Source organism: Thrips palmi, unplaced genomic scaffold (genome assembly GCF_012932325.1).
Source record: "Thrips palmi isolate BJ-2018 unplaced genomic scaffold, TpBJ-2018v1 HiC_scaffold_6, whole genome shotgun sequence".
In the NCBI taxonomy this organism is placed as follows: domain Eukaryota; kingdom Metazoa; phylum Arthropoda; class Insecta; order Thysanoptera; family Thripidae; genus Thrips; species Thrips palmi.
In genome coordinates, this window is record NW_023144633.1 from 7,715,268 (window position 1) to 7,726,183 (window position 10,916).

At 42.7% G+C, this 10,916-nt stretch overlaps 1 protein-coding gene across 1 annotated transcript in view; it reads left to right on the forward strand.

The window, feature by feature from the left end:
* Positions 1-440: 440 nt before the first annotated feature.
* The window catches only part of LOC117652024, an 11,349-nt gene continuing 873 nt past the window's right edge, over positions 441-10,916 (forward strand). Inside the window, exons 1-5 of the mRNA XM_034396655.1 lie at positions 441-576; positions 877-1,013; positions 7,090-7,288; positions 8,315-8,371; positions 10,512-10,613. Coding sequence (XP_034252546.1) covers positions 507-576; positions 877-1,013; positions 7,090-7,288; positions 8,315-8,371; positions 10,512-10,613 — 565 coding nt within the window. The 5' untranslated portion in view covers positions 441-506. The remainder of the gene's footprint in view (positions 577-876; positions 1,014-7,089; positions 7,289-8,314; positions 8,372-10,511; positions 10,614-10,916) is intronic.

The following is a 10,916-nucleotide window of genomic DNA, read 5'->3' on the forward strand; positions in this document are numbered from 1 at the left end:
CAAGAACTTAGCTCACGTTGTCAGTGAGGTAGAGACTTCCCCTTTTTCTCTGTTAGAATCAGAGAAAGCTCGGTCTCATCAAAGTTAAGATTCCTAATTCCACTAAATGGCTGTCTTTCACACAATTTTCATGCGGTTCATTTTTTTTCGGACATGGAATGTCAGAAATGTTCCGGGCCCCCTTTTTTAAACATTCCCTGACAATCTCCAGGCGACAGGCACAGTGTTATCTCATTTATGCTCTTTTCACACTCCGAGCAGCGCAGCCTCCACAACATTGTATCTGTGTCTCCAGACGGGGAATACGCTGTTTTCCTCCACGAGTCACGGACAGATGATAAACGCACACGAGCACGTCTGAAAATAACCTCAACGATAAGCTTCACTTGCCCTACTCCGCACATTTCTGATGCGTCCCAGTCTGGCTGGAGATTTGGACGAGCGTCGGCCCAGTCCGTCTCCGCGCTTGTTCCAGTGTGGAGCCTGGTGGAGCCGTAGGTCACATCATGGCTCGCAATATCTTCGCGTTTGTAATAGCACCCCTTCTACTCTGCGGCTTGGCTAAAGCACTTTCAGGTTCGTGAAGGGGAAGAGGGCACTGTAAGGAAACAGGAGTCTGTTTCGAAAACGTTCTGTTCAACTGTTCTTTTGCTTGGCGCTCGCAATCCGAGGACCTTCTTTATCGTATCTTTCTTATTTTGGGAAGGGAAAATCAGCCGTTGATGTCATGAGATCGCATTCTCGACCCCCCCCCCCCCTTTTTAGGAATACTTCGGAATTTACGGGCTATTTCTTCGTATAACAAAATATATTAGTTTGTGCTAGGTATGCTCAAAATACTTCGTAAGGTTTTAAGCGTGTGCATTTTGTTTTCAGAGGTCCCCTGCGATGGAATGTTTGAGGCTGTTGGTGAAATTATCAGTCCCTCCTGTTCTACCCACAACTGGACTTTCATCGGTTCACAGTACTACAAGCGAACCCTCCTTATTGCCAGAACTCGTGAATCCGGCGCGGTAAGAGGAACTTTCCCAAGTTTATTCAACAGGCATAGTAATCGGTATCGGTGGCCTAAGGTAGTCAGCTCCATCAGTCTAGCTGTGTGCCTCCTTGGGGTGCTCGGGGATAATCCTAACTCACACGGCAAACTATTCTACTGGAAATTCAAGCGTGAGACAGTATCACACTATTTATTGCGATTTTGTGCGATCCAGTGTGTCTCATGGTTTAAGTGTGACCCCGTAAACAAAAAATAGTACATGTCTGGAATCCGACGTCTTTCGGACGTCCCGAAGAAGTCGGTTTTGGGAGCTCTTCGGGACCTCCCTAAACGTACTACAAATGAAGCTCTCTCGTACGTCGCGCGGGGACCTAGTGTGTGGTGCCAGAGTTCGCCGCCAGAGCGCGCCCTGGTCGCTCGTCCCAAAGTAGTGGGTTTCTTGGAGCACTTCGGGACGTCCGAAACGGTAGGTCTATGTGAGGTCTTTGGGAGGTCCCCCACCACCCCGTCGCAGCGTCCTGCGGCCATGTAGTTCCGATGAGTCCGCTAGAGCGCGCCTCGGGCCCACGCGATGCTCACCTTTTTGGGCAGATGACAGTCGGCGCACTTTGGCGCGCACTGTGCTTGTGGCGTCGGATCCTTACTTCTATTTATTTTTCTGTTAACTATATTTAAATTCATTTCTCCAAAGAAAAAAAACCCACGCACGAAGATGTTCAGTTCTCAGGTGCACCAATAAAAGAATACTTCAAACCCTTTGGTGCAGGCTTATTTCGTGTTTCAATCCAAATCAGAAAGTACCGGTGTAAGTTAACCTACAATATTCTGTTACTTTGATACTCTTATGGTAAAAGTGTTTATTTTGTTCGTCTTCTGTTTTTTATGCTTGAGAAATAGGCTCTTTGCGGAAACCTTGACCCTCTGGAGTTGCCCAAGATTCTGGAACGATAACCTGCACCACTATGCAATTACATGTGGAACAAGAACTGACCCCTGTGCTTCAGTGTAAAATTTAAATGAATTTCCTGCGACAGAGCAAATAAGCATGACACCTCGGAATCAGTGCTAATTGAATTTCTTTCAGTCTTTTTGGCTTTTTTTTAATAAAGGGGTGTTACAGTTATGGTTGCTGTTTTTTCCTTTTCAGTCCACCGAGATTCCTCTTTTAAATATTTTGTTTTTGAGTCCTGTCCCCCCTTTTTGTCTCCATATTTTCTGCTGTTCGTGACAAGTCTTATCTTTTTGTTTTTTAAATTTTAAAAAGGTCAGTGAATAAATACATTTTTCCTAACATTTTTATCTGTGTCATATTCACATTCCTATACGCATTCACATTCATATCCGGAACAGTGGCGCACCCTAGCGGCAGGCCATCGAACTACGACACAGGTGCGCGCTCTAGCGGTCACCTTCGGAACTACATGGCCGCAGGGCGGGTGCGACGGGTGGTGGGGGAAAATCCGAAAGACCTCTCACAGACCTACCGTTTCCGACGTCCCGAAGTGCTCCCGAAAGAGACGTCCCCAAAAGTAGCACGGCAGTACTTCTTTCGGATGCCCTTTTTTTTTTCATAAGGTACTCCTTCCGTACTACATTTTGGGATGTACAGAGCTCCGAAATGGTATACGACAGTACCACTTTTGATAGTAGTTTTGTTTACGGGGGGGACACGGTCTGTCCCCACACTTGCAATCCTGGGCCTGTGGCATAGAACCACACAGGAAAAGATACACTGTAAAAAAAATATCGTAAAATTTTCGAAAAATTTGTGCCCGTGTTTCGAGGTGATGTCAGCAGGTATACAGTCCCACCAGGGATATCCCACCAGGTATAATTCCCAGCAGATATACCTTTTTTTAAATTTTAAATTTTAAAAAACGCGAGTTCCTAACAAGTATAAAACCCACCAGATATACACGTATTTATTCATTAAAATAAAGTGTGCCAGCAAGTATAGTTCCCAACAGGTATATATCCCAGTAGGTATAAGTCCCGCGAGGTATAAATTCTTTATAAAAAAACCAATTGCTTGATAAAGTTTTTACTACATGTTGTGTTTGAAAGACAGTAACAAACACCGAAATAAGTACAATTAAAAGAAACCATTAAAATGTAAAAAGTAAACAAATGGTAAGATGTACATCAGTTAAAAATCTCAACAAAAGGTAAATAAATAGAACAGGTGCACTAGTCGAGACAAACGTTAAGCCAGGCCATCGCCGGCGGGCAGCCAACAGGCATCACATCTTAGCGTAACACTTACCTATCGCAGGCTTGAGTAAACACAGTAAGCAGCGGAGCAGACGACGCACTGACGAACCGCGCGCCGTTCAAAAAAATTTACAATAATTACCTATAAAATAGTTGTTTTCGGGTGGGATTTATACTTGTTGGGAAACCGTGAAAATTTAAAAATAAATTAAATAGTGTATATCTGCTGGGTTATACCTGGCGGGAATTATACCTCGTGGGATTAACCTGAGGGTTTATACCTGGTGGGACTGTATACCTGCTGGGGTAACCCCTGTGTTTCATATGAAAACGTTACTGTTGTGTCAATTTACAATATTTATCGTAATCTTACAAAATCACTGCAAAAGGTATCGTAATCCTGGAAAATAACTTCGTGAAGAGAGAAAATATTCCCAAACTGGCGGACTTACAGACATTATCACTTCGAAATGTATTGTTTAGTACGGCTTTACAAAATATTGCCCAAAAAAAACAACGAAAAAATTTTGGGGCAATTTTCTTTTGCGAAGTTCTTGTTTTTATATGAGAACATTTCGTAAACTTCTTGAACTGAAACATTTGTTGTTACGAAAAAAAAAATTTGAGAAGATTTTTTACAGCGCGCATGTTGAAGCTGAAAATCTTTACAATGAGCCAAAAACATTTCGAAAATTTACGACATATGTCATATATAAACGACATTTTTGTAAAATAACAAACAGTTCGTAAAGGGGGAAATTCAACAGGTATAAGGTCCCGTCAGGTATAATCCCATCAGGTATAATGTTCATTAGGTATAATTGGCAACACGCATAATTCTCAAGGTATAATAGATTTATTTTTTTTCATCAGGCATAATTTGCATGAAGTATAATTCCCATCAGGCATAAATTTTTTTTTAAATTTTTTTTATATTTTACATTAAATTCAGCTCTGAGGAGCGATATACTGTGGGCAAAGTGACACCGCCAGGTGGGTGCATTCAGAAAGCAAAGCAATAGTGGAACCTTGGCCAAGGAGGGAGACCCATTCCAGGGTTAGGAAGAAGAAAAAAAATCAGAACTGACACTTGTTGTTTTTTACTATGTAGGCAACTGTAAATCGCGACACTAACATAGAATCAACTGAGGTACAAGTATTGGTTTGAAGGCTTGCAGCTGCAAACAGTGTGCTCACCATGTTTCGGGAGAGGGCCGAAATGACCAACAGCTGCCAACCAGATGGTTTCTCAGGACGGACGGAAAATGTACTATCAATAAGGATCCATACTGGCAAAATTGTGTATTATGCCTGATGGGAATTATATTTGAGGGGAATTATATTTGATGACATTATGCCTGATGGGAATTATATGTGAAGAGAATAATATCTTATGCTACGCTTGTAGTTTTTGTATATTATCGTTTTTATCTGTTAAGAATTATACCTGAGGAGATTTCGTGTAAATCAACAATAATTATTTATGCGTTATATCTGATGAGAATTATGCATGATGAGATTATACCTGATGGGACCTTATACCTGATGAAGACTACTCTTCGTAAAAGAAAATTACCCCAAAAAAATTCGTTATTTTACGAGAAATTTTTTCAGTGTAGGCAGAGGCAGCATGTGTGGGAAAACCTTTTCGCTGTATTTCACACATGCAAGCGTGGGACAAACGTGGCTCACACTTGCAAGCGTAAGTCACACCACTGTAAAAAAATTGTTCGTAAATTTACAAACAATTTATGGGTAATTTCGTTGCACGAATTATTTGTAAATTTACAACGTTTTTATGTTTCTTAACGATTTATGAATTGTTCTTCACGCAGGAGTTTGTAAAATCTCAAACTTTTTACACGTTCTAAATTACGTGGACCCCTCTTGTTCTACCTTGTCAAGCTGATTAAATAGAGATAAACTTGTTTCAGCGTTTTTTTTTTTGTTTTATGATACATTTTGTAAAATGACGAAGGCATCACCCTATCTCGTAATTTTACAAGCGATTTGTGCAACGGAATTACCCAAGCATTTGTTGTAATTTTAGGAAACATTTCATATTTTTGTGACCTTGCTGTAGTATTATCGTCACGTTTAAGTTGTACTTCGTTCGTACCATTTCATAAGGCGGTGTTCACAAACAAGTTTCGTAAAATTAAGCAGATTTCTGTGATGAATAATTCATAAAACGGCCTCCACAAATAATTTTCATAAAACACAATTAAATTGCATAAAATAACAAAATGTTATTGTTACTTTACAAGGAATTTGTAACAATTTTTCGCAAATTCACAATAATTTTTTACAGTGACTGGTTCGCACTAAATTGTGTGGGACTGTCTCAAACTTGGATTTGCAGTGTAGTTTGCGGATAATTCTACAGCGGAACGAAAGTAAGTGTAGACCATACCTGCCACACAACTCGTGATATCGGTTGAAACCAACTGCGGTGCAGTGCCCTTTCTGCAGGTCGGAATTTTGTTAGTTTACACCTGGTTCCAAAGGCGGCTTTTGAGAGGTTGTTGCAAAACAGCACTTTTGACCGGGCTCTCATCCGAAACCAGGTGTAAAGTAATTGACATGCGACCTCTGAAAGAGCACTGTACCGCAGTTAATTTGAATCGATATCACGAGATGTGTGGCAGGTGTCGTCTAAACTTCCCTTCGCTGTGCTGTAGACTGTAGTATCTATACACTGCTAATCTAAATTTGATTCAGTCTCGCACTTCTTAGTGCGAACCAATGTGTCTCACGCTAGACCGTCCCTTATTTTTTCAAATTGAACCGAGACAAAAGTTCGTGGTGCCAAATTGTTCCATTTGGTGAGAAAACACCTCTGCCAAAGTTTGGTGGTGCTACGATATCGCATGGCCGAGCCTGAGGGGCCTAAGTGCAAATTTTAAAAATCGGCCGATTCCGGAATTTGAAAGTTGTCTTCCAAGTAAAGACGTCATTTTGATGCCCTTAGGGCGAAAATTTCAAGCGTTTTGCCGTATCTTGAAACCCTTATGGCCGAAACGGCGCTCTGAACGCGCTCCGCTACCGCGCGGATCGCCGATCTGGACCCAACTACGACGCTTTTGGGCTGAACCGAGCCGCCCCGGAGGGCAGTGGATCGCTGCGTCGCTGTCAGCACCTTCCCTAAACATGTATCTGAACTATCTCTGAAAATTCCAATGTGGTTAGTGGGATTACTCAATAGGAAAATGCTGAAATATGCCCTCAAAGTGTCAAATTTAGCCATTTTAGCATTTTTCGCGTGTTTTGGTGTAAAATTTGGTCTTTACCACATCTGTATTGAAATCTAACCTACCAATTACTATGCAATTAGTCAAACACATGTTTTGAGAAGGTGCTGACAGCGACGCAGCGATCCACTGCCCTCCGGGGCGGCTCGGTGCAGCCCAAAAGCGTCGTAGTTGGGTCCAGATCGGCGATCCGCGCGGTGGCGGAGCGCGTTCAGAGCGCCGTTCCGGCCATAACGGTTCAAGCTACGGCAAAACGCTTGAAATTTTGCCCTGCGGGCATCAAAATGACGTATTTACTTGGAAGACAACTTTCAAATTCCGAAATCAGCTGATTTTTGAAATTTGCACTTAGGCCCCTCAGGCTCGGCCATGCGATATCGTAGCGCCACCAAACTTTGGCAGAGGTGTTTTCTCACCAAATGGAACAATTTGGCACCACGAACTTTTGTCTCGGTTCAATTTGAAAAAATAAGGGACGGTCTAGTCTCACGCTCACAGGTGTAAGCCATGTAGGTCCTAGCCTGGGTCCTGTGGCATTGAATCACACAGGATACCATAGGTCCAAATTGGGGCTTTTCGATGTAGTTATCGCTGTTACCTTTTTCTGAAACTGCCTCCCCTTTTTTGCAGGACTACACACTGGAAGCCTACGTTAGGAGACCTGGAATGGATTTCACGCTGAACACCACGATAAGGGTGCCCTTTGGCAGTATACCTTTCGCGACTCAACTGACGTGTCCTGCCGGCATTGACGTGCGCATTATCATGGCGAATAGCGGTTGCCACTATGGTCCTTGCGATTTGCGAATAAGAGCAAATTTCTTGTCAGGTTGGCTCAATTTCAGATGAAAACCTCGACGCGTCCTAATAGAATAATCCTGACTGCCGGAGCTGATCCAAGAGAATCCTAGTCAGTGCAGTCAACTATCCTAACTGCAGAGGTACCTACCCAAAAGTGTTCATGAAGTATCTTCACTGCAAATCACAGAATCTCGATATATCTGAATTACAATGCCCACGTATTAATACAAGGATGAAAATTCGTAACAAGCCCTTCGGCGAGTAATTTTATGAAGTATGTTGGCGTCACGGACTTTGAGAAAACACCGCTTTTCACGTGATGTGCAGTTAGGATAGTTCTGGATTGACACGAAAAGTTAGAATTGTCTTGGATCTGCTCTGACAGAGAGGATTGTCTTGGATCTACCCTGGCAGTTAGGATTATTCAATAAGGACGCGTCGAACTGTGTGTGTGTGGGTGTCTGTTTTTGTAGGTTAACGTCGAGGGGTACCTCACTTTGTCTAGTCAGTGTACACCCCTGACTCCAGTCACTGCCTTGTTTCAGTCTAGTCACTGAAAAAGTCGGCAAAACCACGTAAATTTGTCCCAATTTTAGTATTTTTGCAACGCATTTCGTGATATTTTCAGTCTAGTCAAAGTGGAAATTGAGTATAGTCACCAGTCAGTGTACACCTGTTTTCGAAGTGAGGTACCCCTCGGTTAACGTGCACAGCTATGTGTGCCACTCTGCAAACGCATGGCACACAGTTAAAAATGAATGCCAATATGCACCCTGTTCCCAAGTGCGTTCCTGGGCACACTGTTAGAAACAGTGTGCCTGTTTAGAACAGTGTGCGTAAAGGCATACACTTTAAAGAGTGTGCCGTGTTTGCAGAGCAGGAAACTTTGGGATCATTTCCCGGTAAAAACGCGTCATTCGACAGAATATTACAGTTTACTGTCCCTGTCTTTTTTTAATAGATGCCTCAAGAATAGGAATTTTTAGAGCGAATGTTAGAAGACAGTCATAAAAAAGGAGCGTTTTGTGATTCTCTTCCTTCTTTTTCTTTTCAGAAAGAGTTCCCACCCAATGGAATTCAAAACATGTACCTTCAAGTACAGATGCTCCAGGTAACAGCGCTTAAAAAGAATCTAGAGGAGTGATTCCTTGTCTTCATTAGTACAACCTATCTACTTAGTACACACGTCCAATTGCATGCTTGCAATTATACACTTACAAACGCATGCTGGGCGCCGTATAGCTCCATGCTAAGCTTACTCTGAAAACTCTATACAGTGTGCTCAGTACACTCTGTTCAGCGTGTACTCACAAGCACACTCCTACGAGAGTGTGCTAGCTGAGTACACTCTAACGAAAGTGAGAGTGTGCTTAGCTGAGTACACTGCAACGAGAGTGTGCTAGCGGAGTACACTGCAGCCAGAGTGTGCTTAGGTCGGTACAAGATATGCAGCTGAGTACACGTTCGTGGGAGTGTACTCGTGAGTACACGCTGAAGAGAGTGTACTTATGAGTACACGCTAAATATAGTGTACTCTTGAGTACACACTAAAGAGAATGTACTGAGTACACTGTTGAGTTTGCAGAGTAGGCATTTGTTAGCGTGTGTACTTGCCAAGCATGCATTTGTAAGTGCGTACAGTCTTCATCGGCAAAGAGTCGACCGGCAAAGAGTCGACTTCATGTGACGGTCCCCGCTTACGCGGCGGGGGCGAGCTCGAGCCACAATGGTTTTATGGCCCTCCCGAGCTCGGAGCACTACCGGAGCTTTTGTCTACCACCATGTGCTGTTTGGTTTTCGTGTCGGCAAAGAGTCGAAATCCGGTCCCGACCCGTCGACTCTTTGCCGATGAAGACTGTACTTTGCAGACAGTCGGGTTTGTAGTGTGCAAAACGCAGGATTTTCTCAGGATTTTTAAAAATGTTGTTGAATGTTTTCTTCTTGGTATTAAAATATATTTAATTATTGGGAAATATTAAGAAAGCCCCTTTCGAGCGGTGCATTTTTTCGGCATGTTCGAACTTTCGATCGGCGTAACTTTTATCCGATGCTACGTCCCAAATTATGAATATTGGATACTCCAGCCGGCAATATGGGCCCATCGGAAAAGATTGCGCAAGGGGCTTTAAGTGGGCCTTCCTCACATTGAAAATTTTGGTTGTCGCTTGAAGACAATTTCAAAGGCTTATTCTCCATACAAGGACTTAATCAAATATTGGATTACGTAGTTGTCACACCCATGGAAGGAGCTTTCATGAAAATGTCATCACTTCGAGCTGACCTTGTCGTCACTTGCGAGTGATAGAAATGTTATCAACAATTTTGTCATAAAGTGACAACAAATTTTTAAAATGCTAGCGTCTAGATTCATAGTCACAATATCGATATGTGAACTTAACTTTATTGTAATGTAATGGTTCTGGCGTCCTTGGAAAAAAAACTCGTTCCTTTCGCCGGATCTCATTCCTCTAGGTGATAAAAAGGGGAAACGTGACTTAGAATAGTGTTTGAAGCTGAGTTGGTGATAGACCCTTTCGCTCGTCGTCGAAACGGTTCCTGGTTTTCCCAGGAAGCCTCTGGCAAAGACATAAGCAATTTCCAGGGAGTTCTTGGGAAAGCCCAGGAACTGTTCGTCTTTACCGTGCACTCGGTGACGAGCGAACACTAAGAATGAAAGCGTCATGGTCATGACTAAAATTTTGGGCGAGGAATTCTTCATTACCCAAATTTGGGCGAGGAAGGTTTCCTCGCCCAAATTTGGGTCATATATACGGAGCCGTATAGGAAGCTGATACACCCCTCCTCACCCAATTTTGGGCGAGGAAGCCTTCCTCGCCCCAATTCCTCGCCCAAATTTGGGTGATAAAGTATACCTCGCCCAAAATTGGGTATTGATCATGACTTTTTCATTCTCAGTGAAATCGCACACTCAACATCTTATGATCGTTTTTATACATATTACGATGGTTTTTCATCGTAAGGTACGCATAAATTTGCACATACGTAATATGCTCAATTTTTCATCGTATTACGCATGAATTTCATCGTATTACGCATGTATATTATCGTATTACGCATGAATTTCATCGTATTACGCATGAATTTTATTTAAGTACATATGTTCTCATTTCAACGTATGTTACGATGGCGCTTTCATCGTAAGAATCTGAGGTTGCGTCTATTCACGCCGAGTTTTCTTCGTTATCTTCTTTGGAGGGTTCTCATGCTTCGTTTCCTCTTCTCAACACTAGATGCTGCTACTGAAATCTGCAATAATGGTGGTTTTCGTGAAAATAGTGCAACGGGATCGTGCGCATGTCCGCCAGGATTCGGAGGTCCAACGTGTGAGGATGGTATGTTAGCTCACGAGGGGAAGAAACGATTTCTGCGAGATAGAAACGTCTCAAAATTTGTTGTCAGCGGGATCGGCCTTCAGATAGTAGGAAAACGCGAAATCTTATCGCAAAGTCTTTTGAGCGTTAGCAGTTTTAATCTACACCAATCGCGATTATTTTATTCACCGGCCGATTACGATCACAACCAATAATCGCCCAGGCCTACTTTAAGATGCGACGCGTCTCTCCGTCGTCTACAGACATGTTTCGTAGGCTGGTTGCCTCCCTTGCGGTCCCTTTAGAGATAAATTTGTGCTGTTT